The sequence below is a fragment of the Myodes glareolus genome, chromosome 11 (genome assembly GCF_982192425.1).
Source record: "Myodes glareolus chromosome 11, mMyoGla1.1, whole genome shotgun sequence".
In the NCBI taxonomy this organism is placed as follows: Eukaryota; Metazoa; Chordata; class Mammalia; order Rodentia; family Cricetidae; genus Myodes; species Myodes glareolus.
This window is the reverse complement of record NC_142036.1, coordinates 35,356,068-35,376,986: the sequence shown is the minus strand read 5'-3', so window position 1 is coordinate 35,376,986 and position 20,919 is coordinate 35,356,068. Positions and strand designations below refer to the sequence as shown.

The window sequence follows — 20,919 nt, the reverse complement described above, 5'->3', positions numbered from 1 at the left end:
AAACTTGTCAATGTGATTCTGGCAGTTACACAGAGTACAATGTACGGGCCCTCAGCTAGTCATATCGGGAACTCAAGACTGGTTTGTCAATTAAGATCAATCAATGAAATTCATAAATGACATTCTGAATCAGACATTGTGACTATCAACTGGTTGCAGAAAAGCAGTAAACAATAAAATAAAATACATTTCCTTATAGTTTAAAGAGAAAAAGCAAAGCACTTGGTTAATTACAAAGAAATTAATTCCTTCAGCCCTAAAAGACATCTACAAAAGACAACAAATTATTTAATAATAACAGACCATTAAAAGAAGCTCCATCTACATATAAACAAAAGAATCAAAAAAAGGCATTTTTACAAAAGGCATCAGCCTAGCTCAATGATGACTATTAAAAGTTCTATGCACATCTCTAACACCGACATGCAGGAGAAAATGAAATAGAAATGTCACTGAGAGAAGGACCAAAACTGGAAAAAGGAGAAGGATAACGCTAAGTACGCACTTCCACATAATAAAAATACAAATAACAAGTAGATATTGAAAAGAGGCTGAAGCTCCTAAGTATTTGAGGAAGTTCAAACTACAACTAAATTAAGACACCATTTTTCTGCCAGACTGGAAAAATTCAAGTCTGCCAATATTAGGAAGTGGTAACATGTTGACATCTACAAATTAGACAAAACTGGCAGAATAAACTCAGTACAGCTAAGTTGACAAGTCCATGTTCAATACATGTATGAACATGTATTGAGTTCCCAGAACTCATGTATTGAGGGAAATACATGTATGAGTTCCCAGAAAACACATACACTATTCTAAAATGCAGTAAAGAACTAGCCTGTTCCTCTAGTTCTCAAAAGGATAATCAAATAATGGTACAGTCAACAGTAAAAAGAATTACAATTATATGCAACAACCTGGTTGAACCTCAGGATTATCATTTTAAGAAAAATTAACAAAAACTACATTAAAAATATTGGAGTTATACTATTCATGGACAAGAAAAACTCAAGCAATATTACCTTTGGAAATATAAACAGATACTGAAATACAAAGACAAGTTAATGATTAAGTCTGGCACAGATGCTTTGAAAGCAGAAGGAAGAGGCTGTAACTGGGGAGGGAACACCAAAACACTTAATAGAAAAAAATTTCACCTAAATGGTAGCTGCCAGGATAGTAATATTTTAAAATACTTTATTCTCTTTCATTCCTTAAATATTTAATAGCTATCTTTAACTAAATTATTCATAAAAAATATTTAGATCCAAACAATGACTCATACCTATAATTCCTGGGAGGCTGAACCAGGGAGATTAATACAAGTTCAAGGTCGATCTGGACTATATAATGATTTCCACTCTAGGTTACAGTGTGAAACTGTCTCCAAAAACATCAAAATAATAATAAACAAATATAAATAAGTAAATTCAAAAGACTTTAGTATTAAGATTTAAAAGAAGGAAGACTCCATTTTATGCCAAAGCAATTAATCATGAAAACTATGGTGGGCCAAATAGTCACCTTGGACATAGTAACTATCCTGGAAGAATGGAGAAAATGGGGCCATGTTTACAGACATCAAGAAAAAGGTATGAAGACCAATTACTGAGGACCTGGTATGGAACAGAACAAAAAAAGGTCAAAAGACAGCTTTGGCTGGAGCCATCACATTCAGCTTTTCTCCTCAAATACGGCCATGCCTTTTTAATCACAAAAGATCAATTACATCCATCTGGTCTACCAATATCTTATGTTTAAGCCACATTATAAATAACTCGTGCAAGAATTTGATTTGTAGTATCCCTAGTAATATAATTTCCATTTCATAGTCATACCTTTAAGAAATGCACCTGTCATGGCTGGCTACTGCTAATATCAACCTAACAGGCTCTATAATCGCTAGGAGACAAACCTCCAGGCACACCTATGAGGGACAGGTGATCTAGCTCCTGAGAATGCCTATGACGGTCTGTAATGATGTGGTTAACTGAGGTAGGGAGACCCACACTCAAAGTGGCTAAGACCTCTCCCTGGGGTTGGGTCCTGGGCAGTATAAAGAGAAATCTAGTTGAGTCCAAGCATCCTCCTCTCTCTGCCTCTGAAGACATAGCAGGTCATTTGTCTGTTTAACACAAACAACAGTAAACGATGAGTGGCTTCTCTTCAAGTCTCTTTCCTTTCTACTAGAAACTTACTTCTTCCACCTGCCCATCTTCAGCTCCATCTTTCTCTTTGTCTTCCTCTTCATCATCATCATAGTCTTCTTCCTCATCTTCATCTTCCTCAGATGATGTGTCCCCTGTTCCATCAACCTGCAGCACCAATGGAGCCTGCTGCTGAGCAGGCTGGGCCTGTGGCTGCTGCTGGCCAGGGGCAGGTAACTGTGCTTGTGCTGGTGTGGGTGCTGCCACTGTAGTAGGGATGACCTGAGTTTTATTTCCTGTAAATAAGATCTGCTGTGGCTGGATGATGACACCTGTCTGTGGTGAAATCCCTCCAGGAAGTGGGGCTAGGACCTAGGGCAAACAAAACCACTATTAGGAACTGGTAAGCAGGATCAAAAAAACAGAACCAAACTAATAATAATTCAGTTTTAAACATAAAAAATGTAAATTGGGGTCAGAGGCATAATAATAATGATGACGGTGATATTATAACAACAACAACAATAGCTCAGAATAAGATTGTCTTGACTACTGTGCACATGTAAACTTGTGGGGGAAAAGAGTGGGGAACCACACAATAAATTCCTACAGCTATAGCAGCAGATGGATCCCCGGGGATGGTTAACATTGCTTTACCTGCTGGATAACAGGAGCTTGTACTCCACCAGGCTGCATCTGTGGTATAACTTGTTGTTGTAGAACAACTGACTGAGGAGGTTGAAAGATATACTGGGCACCATTGGCTGCTCGAACCACCTGAAGAAGCTGACCTAAGGCAAAAAAAAAAAAAAAAAAAAAAAAAAAGAAAGAAAAAAAAGGAAAAAGAAAAATATAGTCCAAATTGCTATTTCAGCAGCAATATACAAAGAAATGAATTTATATTGTTCTCAAGCCAAAGAACCAAAACCACCAAGTTAGAAGACTGACCATCTTACGAAGGACTATCAACTATACATGATAAACTACAACCACTGTTGTTCCCAACTTCCCTCTATGTCCTCCAAAAGTTTTCCCATATTTATTATCTTCATTATAACATGCATTGGTGTTTTACCTGCATGTATGTCTGTGTGAGGATGTCAGATCCCCTAAAACTGAAATTACAGACAGCTGTGAGCTGCCATGCAGATGCTGAGAGTTGAACCCAGGGACTGAGCCATCTCTCCAGTCCCCTTCATTAGTTTTTTTTGGTTTGTTTTTATTTGTTTGTTTTTAACCAATAAAGCATTAACAACAGACTGTTAAGAGTTATTAGGATACTAGCGAGATAACGCAGCAGTTAGAAGCACTAGGTGCTCCTCCAGAGAACTGGAGCTCCATTCCCAGCACCACATGGCAGCTCACAGCTCTAACACCAGTTCCAGGGAATCTGACAGCCTTTTCTGCACTCCAAGGAACTTCAAACATGTGGTGCACAAACAAGCAGGTAAAATAGCTATACATATAAAGTATAAAAAATGAAATAAAAAAGACTTAAAAACAGTCTTAATTACTTTTGCTCACATGGTAGGAGTCTATATAGTAAACAGTATTAGACATTTCAATGGTTGCTTTTAAAATTTAAAGACACAAAGCTATAGCATCTTGTTTATATCTTAAACCAAAGCACAAGGCTTTGGTTCAAACTTTCAACAAGCAATGAAAATTTGCTAAGCCAATTAGAACTGCTCTAATTTTGACTCAATAACATATACAGAATATGCTCCTTAAGAGTGAAAAACAATGCAAGCCAATGTGGTGGTGGCACACACCTTTAATCCCAGCACTTGGGAGGCAGAGGCAGGTGGATCTCTGAGAGATCAAGGCCAGCCTGGTCTACAAGAGCTAGTTCCAGGGCAGGTACCAAAGCTACATAGAAACCCTGTCTCAAAAAAAAAAAAAAAAAGTGAACAAATGCATGCATCAAGACAAAATCCTAATTGATTCCTCACAAATTTAGAAAGTAATTAACAAATAAAATAAAAATGATACACATCAGTCCATATAGTAGTCTGTGTAAGTCTTCCAAAGATAAGATGAAAAATATGCATTTGACATTAATGCAGAGACAATATGTCTAAAAATACACTATGAATTGGCTCTTCCAGTCTGTGTAATTTAACTTGGTTATTACAAATTAATTCACACATTTCATTTAGCTTATTTGGCAAAACAGATGCTTAGTTTTTTAAAAAAGCCTCAGTAAATAATCATTTCTAAACAATCCCACTTCTTCGGCAGAGTTCTCATTCACAGAACAAAAGATCCATCGTTCCCATTTTAATTTTTTTTTTTTTTCTGAATCAGGGTTTCAGCTGGGCTCCCACTCACTATGCACTCAAGGCTGACACTGAAGTTCTGATCCCTCCCTCCAACTCCCAGCTGCTGGTATGTGTGCTACCACACTGGCTACAATTCTCATTTTTTTTCAACTGTATCCTCAACAAAGATTACAATTCTCTATTTTAAAGCCCTTTTTTAACAAAAGCTAAAAACAATTGTCAGTATTGTCTCCCTTCAGCAACAATAAAACACTAAGAGCTACTTGGTGTTAATTTCAGAACAATATTTAAACCTGCTTCCTTTGTTCTAATTACCTGAATTCGTGAATATCTGTTGAACAGGAGTCACGCCTGCAGGGAGTGCCAAGGTGGCAGCCGTAGCAGCAGCACTCTGGAATAACAAAAACCAAGGGGAAATCGCATCTGTACGTGAACCTAATGAGACCGTAGCTCATGTGCAGCAGACTTTACAGTGCATGGGAGAACGGACTGAAACACCACTGAAGCTCCGTGTGGCACACGAAACAACCTTCTCAAGTACCACAGGAAATTACAGGTCTGATTGTTCGCTTCCCCTAGAGAATTTACTCTAAGCAACCTCACAGGGACGTGTACCTGATTCAGTTGTCACAGCTTCGGCCTAACCGTATGTTTTTAGAAATGCATGCACTAGCAGCCATGCTGTCCACAGATTAGACACCATTCCATGACTGCCACACTCTCACTTTTTTACATCCAATTTCCTGCTTCAGTAATAATATACTAAAGGTCAAAGTCAAACCATTCTTGTTTCTTCATTTTGTACATTTCTACCAGAATCAACATGTCTCCCTACAAAACAATCTAAAGAATTCCTTTGTTTCTGTAACTGGCAATTCTAAGATGCCACATTATCTAAAAATGAACACAATGACACAATAGTCTAGGTAAAATATGTATTAAGCTGAGTGTTTCTTATTCCAAAAGCTTGGAGCCAGAACTATCTTAAACTTCAGCTATTTCCCCCAGATTTAGTACACACACGGACACACACGTGTACGTGTACACACACACACACACGTGTACGTGTACACACACACACCCTATCATCTAACCTGTATATGTGAACTCCAAGGTATATGGATGATATTTTTCCTACATGTACTAATGCACATCCTGAATATAATTTCATATTTTAGCAGCCTGTGGGTTTTTTCCCTTTTCTGAGAATAGTCATATGTAATCCTCTCTAGCCCGTAACTCATTACTCAGACAGATTGGTCTTCAACATGTTGATGCTGAGAATTGAACCTGTGACCTCTGGAAGAGCAGCAAGTGCTCTTAACCACTGAGTCATCTCTCTAGCCCTTTAGTCTTCTTTTTTTTTTTTTTTAAGACAGGGTCTCAATGCATAGTCCAGGCTGGCCTGAAAATGATGCTTCTCTTGCCTCAATCTCCTGAGAAATGGAATTACAAAAATGATGGCCCCAATGAGACTTGAGTTTTGACTGCACCAGGCAAAATTACTCCATTTATTTCTTCCAAAGATGTCATTTCTCTTGCTTGCCCCAAGAGGTTTCCAACTTTTTTAGCTTCGTTTTGTACTTTAAGTATTTTTATGCATCTAACCGTAACTACATTTAGGTAGGGTTTCATTCCGTTATGCTTACATACTCCCTAAGACATCAACCGCTACATACTCTGTTCAACCTATAAATTTTTAGAAAACTCACATCTGGATTAAGCTTAGGGAAATAAATAAATGCTGTGGAGAAACTAATGCCATAGAGATCAAAATGACTTTGTGCAATTCAAAAGCAGGAGAGAAGGCTCAGTGGTTAAGGGCACTCATTGCTCTTGCAGAGGACCTAGGTTCTATTCCCAGCACACACCCATGGCAGATTACTATCATCTGTAACTCCAGCTTCAAGGAATCTGCCAACCTCATTTGGGCTTTATAGGTAAGCACCAGGCATACATGTGGTTCACAAATACACATGCAGGCAAGCAACCATACACAAAGAATTTTTTAAAAAAATACAAATAAGTAAAAATAAAAATTGTAATAGCTAGTGTTGTGCAGCACTGTAAATATTGTCTAAGTAGGAATTAGCAAGACTGTACACAAGGAGTCATGTGACTAGCCTCTGACCTGCTTCTTATGTGCTTAAGGGTAGGTAGAAAAGAAGGGATAGATCTGGGAAGAATTGGAGTAGAGGGTGAATATGATTAAAATATATCATATGAAATTCTCAAATGACTAATAAATTAAAAAAGAAATAGCTACCTTGAATTGTCCAGAACAGTTAATTTTCAGCAAGTTTATAAATCTTAGCATTTTAGAAAATATACTCTTAAACTTAACTGATTTCTGAAACAGAACTATGGGTGCCAGCATATGTTTGACTGATTCCCTACAGTTACAATAACATATCAACCACAAAGTATTTTGGTATTTTTTAAGAAAAAAATTACATAATTTTATGAACTTTAATGTTTAAGATTAAGCTATTCTGCTCAAATCTTCCATAACTCTAAAACTGTTAAATACAATACACACAAATAATTGCAATTTTAAATTAAATAACTAAAGCCAATGTAAGCACCATGTTCAAGTCTTACCGTAATACTTGATGCATTCATATGCTGTATCAACTTAGAATCAGGAACAATAACTTGTGGTGCTGTAGCTAAAGATACAAAGGAAGAAAAGATATTTGCAAACAAGGAACCACAAGGGTACTTCACACTCACAGCAATGTTACAAAACAACAGAGACGTCACTCTTTTCATATTTATAATCCTACATTAGAATATTCTCAAACTATTTTTCCTTTCAGAAGTTTTTAAATTTTTCTATGGAAATCAAGAGCTGGGGTATATTCATTTTATACCGAAAAACATTAAAATGATAATACCAGGGCAGGCATGGTAGCGTATGCCTTTAATTCTAACACTCAGGAATCAGGCAAGCAGATCTCTGAGTTCAAGGCCAGTTTGGTCTACACAGTGAGACGCTGTCCAAAAACAAACAAACCAAAAAACAAAACCCTGTAACATCCTTTTTACCAACTCGAGAACTACACAATTGAGGCATTTTAACTAACTATTTAAAAAGTACAAATCAAATGTGTAAGTGCTTGCTGTCCCAGAATGAGGGCCGGAGTCTGAGTCCCCAGAGCACGAGCGCAGCAGCACTGCTCCATGCAGCAGACGGAGCAGAGGGTGATGACCTCGGCCGTCCCAAACACCCCAACTTGTCTTCCGACTCCATGCATGCACCATGTCCATGGGCACCTACATCTGCATGTGCACACATACATCACACACAATTCAGAAACAATGGCAATGTCAGTTAAAAAATGCAAATAATTGTTTGATCCCGCAAATTTCAGAGAATACACAGATAATCCCATTATCTTGATACTCTCTGAGTGAAAAAAATCAATTTTAATTTATGATGACCTAAAATCCTAGTGCCATGCCTAAAGGCAATAGGAGGAACAGTCATCAAAGATGAAAAGGATGAGATTATGTGGTACAGACTTAACACAGGTAAGAGCTGCTGAGGTAGCTCAGTGGGCAAAGGCGCTTGCTGCCAAGCCTAAAGAACAGAGCTCCACCCTTAGAACTCACATGGTAGGAGAGAACAGACAGATGCAAGCTGTCCTGACTTCAACATGTCTACCACTCCTCCACAAACACTAAACTAAGTAAATTTTAAATTAAAAAAAGATAATCAAAATCTCTTAGCTATAAACAATAAACCAGATCACATAGACTTTTCTACTACATATCACTACTTGTTTCGTATTTCACATACGAGATGAAACAAATGAGTCACCAAACAGTTACCATCCTAAGCCAAGCTTTCATGTATCCTGTTTCCTTTCCCAGTCAAGATTCATCTAACTACAATATTGAGGAAATTTTGTAACTGGATAGATTTTTGTCATATTTAAAACAAAAAAGTTTTATATGATGAATCAAATGCTTTCTTTTTCCCTGGATTTTTCAAGATAGTTCCTCAATGTAGGCCTGGCTGTCCTGGAACTTATTCTATAGATTAGGCTGGCCTTGAACTCAGAGATCTGCCTGCCTCTACCTCCCGAGTGCTGGGATTAAAGGCATGTGCCACCACAACCTGGCAAGATTCTTTCCAAGACCCAGATTTTTCTTCCACTGTGAAATATAGCTAATAGCTATTCTACAACATCCCAGTAAAAGATTAACAAACAGAACCTATAAAATGATTTGTATACTGTAAAAACCTATGAAGTCTATAAATGAGTTTTTTCTTTAAACCAAGCATTAAAATTAGGCTAAATTTTCTACTTAAATTAGACTAAACTTCCAGACTATCAAAGTTACGAAATTTCTCTAATATACATGGATAAAATAAAACGAACCTATCTGTGAAAGAACATGTTTCATAAAGAAACTGTGTGTGTGTGTGTGTGTGTGTGTGTGTATCTTATAGAACATAATGAAACCCTTCAGAAATAAGCCTCTATAGATCAGAATCCTTTTTTTTTCCCTTAAACAAATACTTTCAAGCACAAACTCAGTCAATAGAGAGGACGGAAAAGAACAATCAGTGTAGAATTTCCCCCCAACCAAGTATTTATTTAAAAGCATGATACAAGAAACCCAAGAGTCAGAAGAATACTTTCCAAAGACAAGTGTAGCTTGTAAGCCATGACAGAGACCAATCTAGCTCTTCTCACCTTGCTGTGATGCAGGAATAAGGACCTGTTGGGTCTGTGCTTGCTGAGGTACCGTTTGCTGAGGTTGCGCTTGCTGGTGGTGGTGGTGGTGGTGATGCTGCTGCTGTTGGGGTTGATGTTGCTGCTGAACTTGCAACAAAAGCTGCTGCTCTTCTGAATGAAATCCATCTACTGCCCTAGACTGCATTAATTTATTCTCCCACAACTAAGACAAAGAACAGTAAAGGCTTCTCAGTGAGTCAAAGAACTCTTGACATATGGGAAAAACATTTATTAGATGTTTATAACTTTATTCCATTTTAAGAAATGATACAATCGTAAAAAATAGCATGCAATTCTTATACAAGTTTTATATAAGGAAAATAAACCGTTATCAAACTTCATCTTTAATAATGAATTTATTTTTTACATTCCAAGAAACGTTCTATAGTAATGCCTTAATTGGCAGGAGTTGCTTAACCAAGAACCAATACCTTAAAAATCACAGCTTCTCTTTTCATTTCAAAACCTTTATTAAATTACTTTTATAGAACTTTGCTCAATATGTATTTTCTATCTCATCAGGTGGTGGTGGCGCACACCTCTAATCCCAGCACTCAGGAGGCAGAGACAGAGAGATCTCTCTGAGTTCCAGGCCAGCCTGGTCTACAGAGCTGAGTTCCAGGACTGCAGGACTACACAGGGAAACCCTGTCTCAAAAAAACAAACCAAAAAACAAACAAACAAACATCCCAAATTTTCTATCCCTTAGATAGCAGTCAACAGTCATCTCTCCTTCAGTAGAATGAGAAGTAGAGGCATTCTAAATTAAGATAGACAACTTCCATTGTCTAATCTTATAAGGAAAAGAAATTGAGGCCTCAATGGCCATTGCAATCCTCTACACCTCTTGAAATTTCCTTTCTAGCAATATGCCAAAGATTGACAATCACTTCCTACTTAGTCATTTCTATAGACAAAACATACATAACCTAAAATTTCAAATTCTGCAATATTCCACAATCTGTACTTCTGACATGACACCACCAGTCGAAAATTCCACCTGATAAAATTTTACTCTAAGCATAAAATTTAAAATAGTGTGTAAAATTAGTTTCTAGCAATGTATACAAGGTATATATATAAAACGTAAGTGAACTTTACTGCATATTATATGCAAGTATTTAAAAATCTGAAAAAAGTGAAAAGAAAATATTGCTGGGCAGGTGACACCTTTCAGATTAGGGATACCCAATCTGTATCTCCTCATTTCACTGCAGGGTAAATTCTATAATGGGAGGAGGAAGGAAAGCCGCCCAAGAAAGAAGAAATGAAAACATTTCCAACTATTTCACTAACATATTTGCTTTCTGTTATGCTTAATGTTTAATTTAGAGCCTTACTCCCAAATGAGCCTCTAAAATGCAAATGAAACAATTTGGTCATTTTCACACTTGCACGTCTACACATACTGCTTTTAACGCCAGGAACTGCTCTTGGGATACTGCTAATTCACAGGCTTCTCCAAGATCCTCTCAGATGACTACATGCTAGTGACAATTCCAGCATCCTTCCAATAGTGTACTGAAAGAATGAAGTAAAGTCAGATTTACAGTAAAACTATTTCTCTAGGAAGCCCAATACTTAAATACTTAAAAAGATACTAAATTCTATTCATAGATATCAGAGTTAGGGCCAGTGACCACTGAATACTGCTGTTATCACTACTGTAGCAGTGGTTTTAAATATGTAACAGCATTACATCACAAGGTGGAGAACCAGTTAATCCTGGTTTGTCTACTACTATGACTCAATCATGTAACATTCTTAGACACTTTCCTCACCTAAAATTAAAGGAAAATTGATTTACATTACTCCTAAACTTCTAGCCAGTAATAGAGGCTTCTACAAACCCCACACTAAAAACAAGTGGTTTCTTCCTGTAGCAATGAAGTACTACTTCCTAAGGGTCCAAATTGTGTCTGGCTGATCTCCGCAAAGTGGGATAAAAGCAGGTCAAAACAGGTACCTGCATGACAAGTAAGACATGAGTGTACTATATAAGTTTCTCAAATATACTAGTCACCTGAACCTCCTGTTTTCCTCTTTTTCAAACTCAAAACCTAGTTTCATATGAGTCAAAATCAAGGTGAAGGGGTTGTTGAGATGGTTCGGGGGTTAAGGCACCTGTCACTAAAATGATAATGGGTTTGATTCCTGAGGCCCACACAGTAGACGAGAAAATCAACTCCCACAAGTTATGACTTCCACATGTACATGGTGGTTCATATCCAATACATATATGTGCATGCATAATTTTTTTTCTAAAAAAATCAAAATGTGAAGTAAAAGAGCAATTGATGTTTAAGAAAATGGTTTTTAAGGTTTTTAAGCCAGGTGTAGAGGCACATGCCTTCGAGGCCAGCCTGGTCTACATAATAAGTTCCAGGACAGCTACAGTTACATAGTGAGATCTTATCTCGAGGGGGAAAAAAAGGTTCTTTGCACCACAATTTTCTAATTGAGATGAGGACGAGGATCCAACCTAGTTCTTTTTGTTTATTTTTAATTTAATTTTTTTCATTTTACATACCAGCCCCAGTTCTCTCTCCCCCCATTCTTCCACCCTACTACCTCTCCCTATCCTACCTCCCATCCACTCCTCAGAAGGGGAGACCAACCTAGTTCTTAAAGAACATGTTCTAACACTGACCAGTCCAAAACCCCAACCTATCATACTTTAAAAAAAAAGATTTATCTTATTATTTGTATGTGAATTATATTGTGTGAATATATGCCACATGCTTACAGCTGCTCTCCCTAACCAAAAGAGGGCTACATCCCCTGGAACTGGAGTTACAAGGGGTTTGGAGGCCCCTGAAGTGGGGTCTAGGAACAGAACTCAGAGTCTAGTCCCCCCTCACACCTTTCTAAATTCATGTTTCATTTTTATTACTATCAAGTGGTCTACCCACTGGAATGAGAACACATCATTCCAATGAAGCCTCTGATAAACAGAAATATTTCTACATGTAATATGCAATTGAGTTTTGGGGAATACTATTTTTCTGTTGGGGAATATTATTTTAAGGAGTGTGACTTTTGTTTATGCTGCTTGTAACTCTGTGAAGCTGTGATTCTTTGCCTGTCTAACACTTAATTGTCTAATAAAGACTTGAACAGGATAGCAAGGCAGGAGCAAGGATAGGCGGGGCTGGCAGGCAGAGAGAATAAACAGAAGGAGAATCAGGAAGAGAGGAACAAGGAAACAGAGAGGAGAACATCAGGCGTCAGCCACCCAGCTACACAGCAAGCCACAGAAAAAGAAGTAAAGAAAGACATACAGAAACAGAGAAAGATAAAAACCCCGAAATTTTTGGTAGATGGGTTAAGAAAAGCTGACAAGCCGGAAAAGCAAGATATGAGGTAACAAGTCATGAGTCTCATGGTAAAATGTAAACTAAAAGACATGGGTTAATTTATAGTTAGAACTAGCCAGCAAGAAGCCTAAGACACTAAGACATTGGCCAGATAATTGTAACTTAAAAAAAGAAAGAAAGAAAAGAAGAACTGGCAAGAAAAAGCCAATGTAAGATAAGACCAGGCATTCCTCAGGACAAGAATCCATGTATGATTTATTTTTATTTGGGAACTGGGTGGTAGCCCCCCAAAAGCCAAAAGAGTCAAATATCACAAAACAGCTGAGTGTATGTTCAACTCCCCTACTTTCCCATATCAAGAGCCTATCAATCAAAAATCATAACTGAGGTTGAAAGTGTACTTCAGTGGTTAAGAGTGCTTGCCCAGTTAGCATGAAATGAGAACCACAAATTCAGAACAAGAAAATAAAGAAAAAAGAAGAAAGTAGGGCGGAGGGGAAGAGACAGCAGCTGCAGAACAGTAAGTAATTCTGAGGAGTGATCCCAGACCTCCACTATCAGCAGGTTTAGACGTGAGCCGCAAGAACTGACCACGTTATTCTGTAATGTTTCCCAGTGAAAGTAGTTGAAATCGAAACCAATGCTTTTCAAATTGAGGACTGAAACCCATTAGTGGATCATTAAAAAGTCAATGGTGAATTTTGTATGAAAACCAAAATGAAAGGGAAATGCAGCATAAAAAATAGCTTCTGTATTTTGTTATATTTTCTGCCATGTTAACAGGATTAGTTCTCTGAAGATTACAAACACATCTTCTGCATAATTTAACCACAGTAAATCATAATCTGTAGGTTATACAATATGCAATATTGTATATAATGTAGTATATGTAGCCTATAATATATTCACCCTTATAGTTGAGAAAATAGTTCATGTTCCAACTGGAAGTCTAAAACTATACTCGACTCAAATATGATACTTTTCCCTACATACATACAAACCCATGATAAAGCTTGATTTGCAAATTATATACAGTGCAAATAAAATTAGTGAAATATAACTATAAGGATCTCCTGTGATAAATCCTATGTGACTGATCTCTTTCTCAAGCACCTTACCAAATAAACTGCAGTCTTCTTGTGGGTTGGTGTGGGAAGTCCTTCTGTCTATGTTTTGCTTTTATTGGTTAACGAATAAAGCTGTTTCGGCCAGTGAAATACAGTGCCTACATGTTAAGATAGTGAAGCATACAGATACTTTGATGGAACAGCTCTACGTAAGGTTACCTGAACATAAACACTACGGCATTGCAGCAGGGAGTCTGACAACTGGGTGGACATGAAGTGATTAATGGATGAGCTGCATATGCAGAATGAATAAGCTGGACAGAGGAATGACTCACAACCTCAGCTATGCAGCTGGCTGGGGAGATTTCACCACTCTAGTCAGAATGCACACAACTTAAAACCCACAAATTGCTCATTCTGGAATATTTCATTTAATATTTTTCTAATAAAGCTGACCAAGGGTAACCAAAACCTCAAAAAATAACAACAGGAGTTGGAGAGAAGGATTAGTAGTTAGTTAAAAGAACTTCTGCTCGTTCAGAGGACCCAGGTTCAACTAACAGCACCCACCATGGCAACTCACAATAGTCTGTAAACCCAGTTCTCAGGGATCCAATGCCCTCTTTCCTGCCTCACAGGCACCAAGCACATGGTGCAGACATACATGCAAGTAAAATACCCACACATGTAAAATATATTTTTAAGAAAGAAGACTATAGATAAGGGGAAACTAGTACACTTATTTTGAGGAACAGCGGCTTGGTCTCGTGCTGCTACCCACGCCATTTAGTCGGACTCTAGAGCAGAAGCTTAGGCAGTACAGCCTGTCTGCCCTAGACTAGCTGATACTCAACTTGAACTATAGTTTTATAGACTAAACTACTTCCAATGAAATAACCCTAGACTGCTTTTAATCTGCAGTCTTCTAAAATGAAACATCAAAGTACCAAAGCCTGAAAGAAAAGCAGTCACTTATGCTACCCATGGTGGTACGTGTTTTTAACCCACAGCACTTGGGAAACAGACACAGGTGGACCTGTGAGTTCAAGGCCAACCAGGGCTCCACAAGGGGGAGAGGGTATGGTAGTTACTTCCTGTGTATATTAGAAACAATTTTACTCTTGAATGAACTCCTTCATGAAGAAACTATTCTACTAAGGACCTAACAGATAACTAAGAATTTACCAGTCATTTAGTATGAAATTCAAACAAAATTGGAAAAATAAACTGTTTTCTATTTTCTATATAGCATGCTACTGCATTTTAGACAGAGTATGTCTGTATCATTCAGCATGGTCCCATGGGAAATGCAACATTCCTAGTTCTTGCCTACTAAATGTCAAAGGTGTTGGCTAGTCTTGACACATGAACAAGGTCCCATATATTGCCAAAAGCTCTGCAGGAGCTGAGCTAATCAATCAAAAATCAGGACTTAGCCAGGTGGTAGTGGTATACACGCCTTTAGTTCCAGCACTTGCAAGGCAGAGACAGGCAGATTTCAGTGAGTTCGAGGCCAGCCTGGTCTACAAAGCAAGTTCCAGGACAGTCAGGACTGTTACACACTGTTACACAGAAACCCTGTCTCAAAAAAAAAAAAAAAAAATCAGGACTTAATCATAATAGGAATAACTAAACAAATATAAAAATAATACCCTACAACTAAGCACCAAGCTTATATCATCAAGTAAAATTTAATTTATTCAATGCTTATCTTCATTTTTTAAAAAAGATTTATGCATACAATTGTTTTGCCTGCATGCATGCATGTGTGATACCCACAGAAGGCACTGGATTCCCTGGAAAATGGGAGTTATGGATGGCTGTGAGCCACTGAGAACTGAACCCAGGTCCTCTATAAGGGCAGCAAGTGCTCTTAACTGCTGAGCCATCTCTCCAGTCTTCTAATTTTACTTCAACACAATTTTAACTGTATCAAGAAGTTCCAGGTTCTAACTGTCAGTGGTTAAAACATTGTTTTGGCAATAGTAACTGTATTAGTAAAGCTGAAAATAGGAATACCAAATTGTAAACATTTCTTCTGCTTAGAAAACGGAAGAGCCTTTCACTTTATTATTATTCGCTCCCTTTCCCACATGTAACTATTGATTCTGGTAAACCCATACTTCAGCAGCTTTTGCCTAGGCATCTAAAATTGAAATGAAAAACATTAACTTCTGTTCCCAAAAAGACTGAGGTGTAAAACTGTGTGTTTGTGTTACTGAGACAGTTTAATAACTAAACTTTATTTGGTTCTATATAAGTACATATGTAGACATTATCACCTCCTTTAGAGAAAAAGAACCTGAAGAAGTTAGGCAAGTTATTCAAGATCAACAAATAATAGAAGACAAAAATAGGATAATTAAAATCCAGAAGTCTATTTCAGTGTCTCTGAATATTGTATCCTGGGCACTTCACTTGCCTCACCCTAATGCTAGCTCTAATCCACACTTCTCATCTAACCACACTGTTACTGCATCTACTGTCTATTTCGTTTAGGAAAGTGGGTTCCCTAACAGCTTTTGGAAGCTCTGAAATGATTAGTTGTACACTTTATCCAGTAGCCAGATATTTTGTGGAAACAGAAGAGTGGTTTAAAATGTCTAGCCCAGCACGCTGCTGGAGAATGGGCAGTTCACAGTGGGATTCAAAGTGAACTCTAACCATCCCGTGACAAGGGCACTTAGCTAACAGATGGTGGAAATGTGAAAGGAGGGCTTTCAGCTCAAGGCACACCTAGGTCCACATTTCTACTACCTACTATTGTCAAAGGACAGGAAGTAGGTAATTATTCAATGTATACTCTAGATATTTATATCAGTGTATCAAGTATCTATGTACAATTAGCGTATGTTTAGGAAAGTGGTTCTCAGTTTGGGGTGATTTTGCTACTAATTCCTTAGGGAGACTAGCAATAAAGACATTTCTGAACATAACTACAAAGTGCTATGTAGTGAGCAGAAGGATCTGCTACGATCCTACATGCAACAACTAACCAATCATGTCAACATGTCAGAAGCACCAAAGCTGAGGCCCTAAGAGACACCTGGAACCTGAATTTTCAGACTCATCGCTAACTGAGGAATCTATTTTATCAGCACAGAGGCTTAGTGGCAGAGCACTAGCCTGACATGCACAAGGTGCTGCATTTAATCTCCAGCAATGATAGCAAAAATGTATATATTTCAAGTTGTACTTACTATTTAGATATGGGCAGGTCTGACAAATTGTTTTTAATCATTTACTTTAGATTTCTGTTTGTTTGTTTTGAGACAGTCTCACTATGTAGCCCTGACTGGGGCCTGCCACTGAACAGACTAGGTTGGCCTCACATTTGTGCAGACTCTCCTACCTTCCCCCTCTTAGTCGCTTATTACTCACTTTGAGAATTTCTAGTGTTCTTACCACCCAGTTTAAGGGGATCCACAATCCCATTAAATACAAGTTTATCGACAATATCTTATGTCTTCCCTAGTTCCCACATCTAAGTGAGCTCCTAACACTTAAGAAATCATCCCAAGAACTGGGCTGAATTTTTTTTTTAAATCATGACATTACCTGCAGTATCCAGTTAACCTTTACATTACAGGCATCCTCACCATGTATCTCAGGTCATAATCTAATTTCCCACTGTATCTGATAGCCTTAGCAACCTTTTGATAATCTCTGTTAAACAGTTAGAAAGGGAGAAGGGCTAGTGTTAAATTAAAGTCCATTATAAATCATAAAATATACAATGACTGTTAACCTTGTTAATGAGAAAATCTGTGCGGCTCACTGTGGTAATCACTAGCCACATGTAGTGATTTAAATTTAAGTAAAATTAACAAAAATGTATTCCTCGGTTGCTCTAATCACATTCCAAATGCCTAACAGTCAGATGTGGCTAATGACTACCGCACAGTAGACAACAGACAGACACAGAGCATTTCTTCCCATCACTGTAGACAGCTGTCCCCTGGACACATTGCGAAAACTAGGGCACATCTGAAAATTCTAAAGAGGTCCTAAAGAAATTTAGTACAGAGAATTAAGTTCATTCTGATCTAACAGCTTTAACTCTTATTACAACCCAAGATATAAGAGTATGCCCCACTTAATAAAAATAGCGTTGTTAAGATTCTGGAGCCAGGGCTGGAGAAATGGCTCAGCGGTTAAGAGCACTGACTGCTTTTACATGGACCTGGGTTCAATTCCCAGCACCCACATGGCAGCTCACAACTGTCTGAAAATCCAGTTCCAGGGGATCTGATACCTTCACACCAATGCACATAAAATAAAGATAAATAAACCATAAAAAAATTAAAAAAAAAAAGATTCTGGAGCCACAGCTGCTATTAACCACTTCACTAAATATTTAACTGAATGCCAGCCACACATGGCAGGTATTATGGTAGAAACTGAAGATCAAAAATTGAGTCTCTTTCAAATGTAAGAAGCATGTAAATGCGGATACTTGATTTTTCCGAGACAACTCAGTTTCTCTGAATAGAATGTCTTATAGTTATGGGGACCAGTCAGAAGATTGAAGTGTCAAGACTGTAAACTTACAAAAGGAGCAATTAATAAAGATCCTGAATTGACCTCTACCGTAAATCAAAGTCTTTAAACCTCATTTCCACGCCTACAGAAATGTCTTCTACACAAAGTCTGTATAAAGTTACAGAGTGTAAGAACAACCACTGAGGACAGCAAAGCACTTAGTCCAGTAAACTATGGACCGTGCTAAGCTTCTCCATTTACTCTCCGTGTAACGTGGATGCTTTACGCTGTTCCAACTCCTGTTTCAGAGGAGGTTCTCTAACACTAGCATCCTTAAGCATCAATACATTTCCATTTCTCTCCCACTAGATATTACTCACCTCACTAAAACTTACATTTGTTCCTTTCTCACATCAACAAATTCTTACTGAATATTCTAAACGTTAACATATTAAGACATATTTCATCTCCACAATAAAACTCAGATTTACTTTAAATGAGTGCTAAATTCTAGCTTCCACATCTGAATGGAGAAGACCACAGCTAATATCCCTAGACATTTATTAGCTGTGATAATTTCAACACACCTCTAAAGGAACTGCTTCCAATTTCTAAATCAATAGTTCTAATATCTTGTGATCTCAAGTTCCTTATCTCTTTATTATATTGTGAATGGATGATGAGGGTGCATATACCATGCACGGAACATGGAGACAATTTTATGCAATCAGTTTCTGCTCCACCTATCTCTTTTCAAAATTACTGAGAACTTCAAAAAAAAATTTAGGTCTATGTTTATATAAATGACAGCAATTTTTCCAGAATTAACAACAACAAAAAAGGTAGTGGAAAGGACTTAAAAGAAGCCAGATGCCCCATCTGCCTCTGCATTTTGCTCTTGTTTTGGTTCAAGAATAGAAAGAAAATTTTCCCTGACAGTTACATAGTTGAGAAATCAAAAGATATTTTAAAATATTTCTTAATAGTTCAGCAATATATCTCAACCTATACCAATGAATTTTTCATATTTAGAGTAAAATCTATTAATATATATTGTATTTTGAATGGATCTTCCAACATTCATCGAAAATAAATTATGCATATCTTTCGAAAGTTAACACATTTCCCTAAACAGTGAGTATACGTCCTCTTTAAAATAGTCATCAACAAAATAAATACACCTAAAGCAAGCCTGCGGCTCTAAAGGAAAGGGTCAGTAAGTACTGTGCACACAAGTGCGAGCTGAGCTGCCGGCTTCTCACTGGACAACTTGTGTAGGTATGCATGTGGAGCCTACAGAAGGATGTTAAGTTTTCCTCTATGACTTTCCACCTTTGCCTGGAGACAGGTGTCTCATTAAAACCTGGAGCTCCAAGCTTCAGTGAGCTCCTGGTATCCAGACGTCTCTATCCCCTAAGCACTAGAGTGACAGGCATGTGGTGATGGAGATCTGAATTCAGGTTCTCTTAATTTCAGAGCAAGCACTCTTAATGTGTCATTTCCCCAAACACACTAGATATAACTTCAAAATTAAAGAATGATAAACTATGAAATTTCCAAACTTGGGTACTTAGTCCAGCCAGTATAAAAATACTACAGAGTTCCATGTAAACAAAAATGCTATCGTTTTAAAATTTATTTTTATTACGTATGTATGTGTCTTGCCTGCATGAATAGACATTGTGTGCTGATGCCTGCGAATGTCAGAAGTGAGCACCTCCTGGGACTGTAGTTACAGACTATTGTGAGTCACCATGTGGGTACCAGGAGTTGAATCCAGTTCCTCTGGGAAGAGCGGTCAGAGCTCTCAATCACTGGGCCATCTCTCAGTTCCCACATAAACGTCATTTTAAAAATCTAAGTATATTTGCATAAATTTAAGATAAAAACTAGCTCTCAATGTTTAATATATAATAACTGGAACACTGAGCACACATAAAGGAGTTAACTCTAGTGCCTAAATTCTTTTATCATAGTAAGGATTTGTTCAATCCCTGTAGCAAACAACTTTTAGAACAGAAATATAGTAAGACTACAAAAACATTAAAGCTGTTACTGAGATGTTAAGTAATTGAATCATAAAACACTACATGTGAAGAAGAAAAGCTATTTTGGGGCATTCTGGTGGGTATCTCTACATTTACTGAATTTAATCCTGAGAACAACTAGCTGTTAAGTCTGTGCTACCAATTCCTGTTTTTGAGGAAAAGAAGTTGAAATACAAGTCCTCTGCCCGCAGTCAGAGGGAGATGAGATGGTACAACTGGGGTTTAAAACGAACACCCTTCACTAGACTAATACGTCTCTTCGTCTCTCCTTAACGTCGAACATTCAGACTATGGAAAAGCTACCTCTTGGTGACAAATGAAATGGGCTTTCTTGAGGGTGATATTGTTTAAAAAGAGTCAAACTCACAGTTTTTAGTTCCATCAGGACTTGTTCATCCACTCCATCATCCAGAAAGATGTCTCGTACATCATTAATAACATCTTCAATCACAGATCTATATAATTTAGGCTTTAAAGGAAAAATAAGGTTCAATAAAAGACTGATTTCAAAAGTTTAACAGCCTTTAAGAAATTCTTAAATACAAGTCATTTGGCCAACTGTCTAAAATTTACTTTAAATTGTGCCTTTAAAGATATGGCAATCCTAAATTAGACTTATCACTCGGGAGGCAGACAGGAGGATTTCAGATTTCCAACCTAGTCTACAGAGAGACCTTGTCTCAAAAACAAAAAGCAAAACAAATCAAAAACAAGCAAACAAAAAATATATTTTGGCCTCATTAAACTGGATTTAATAATTACATATTTTATAGAGGCATAAGGCTAGGCAATGCAGTTCATAAACCAAAGTTCTTTATGCACAGG

At 37.5% G+C, this 20,919-nt stretch overlaps 1 protein-coding gene and 1 non-coding gene across 3 annotated transcripts in view; both read right to left on the bottom strand.

Annotated features, from left to right (window-relative positions):
• Positions 1-20,919, bottom strand: part of Gtf2a1 (general transcription factor IIA subunit 1) — a 33,602-nt gene that overhangs the window by 9,912 nt on the left and 2,771 nt on the right. For both annotated transcript variants that reach the window (XM_085697797.2, XM_048449359.3), the window contains exons 2-7: positions 20,462-20,563; positions 9,139-9,343; positions 7,034-7,101; positions 4,748-4,823; positions 2,808-2,941; positions 2,202-2,522 (exon numbers count right to left, since the gene is read on the bottom strand). In XM_085697797.2, the coding sequence (XP_085553923.1) occupies positions 2,202-2,522; positions 2,808-2,941; positions 4,748-4,823; positions 7,034-7,101; positions 9,139-9,343; positions 20,462-20,563 (906 nt within the window). The remainder of the gene's footprint in view (positions 1-2,201; positions 2,523-2,807; positions 2,942-4,747; positions 4,824-7,033; positions 7,102-9,138; positions 9,344-20,461; positions 20,564-20,919) is intronic.
• LOC125410133 (small nucleolar RNA SNORA79) lies at positions 7,782-7,924 on the bottom strand. Its single transcript, XR_007234994.1, has one exon. It is a non-coding gene; the product is annotated as a small nucleolar RNA SNORA79 (small nucleolar RNA).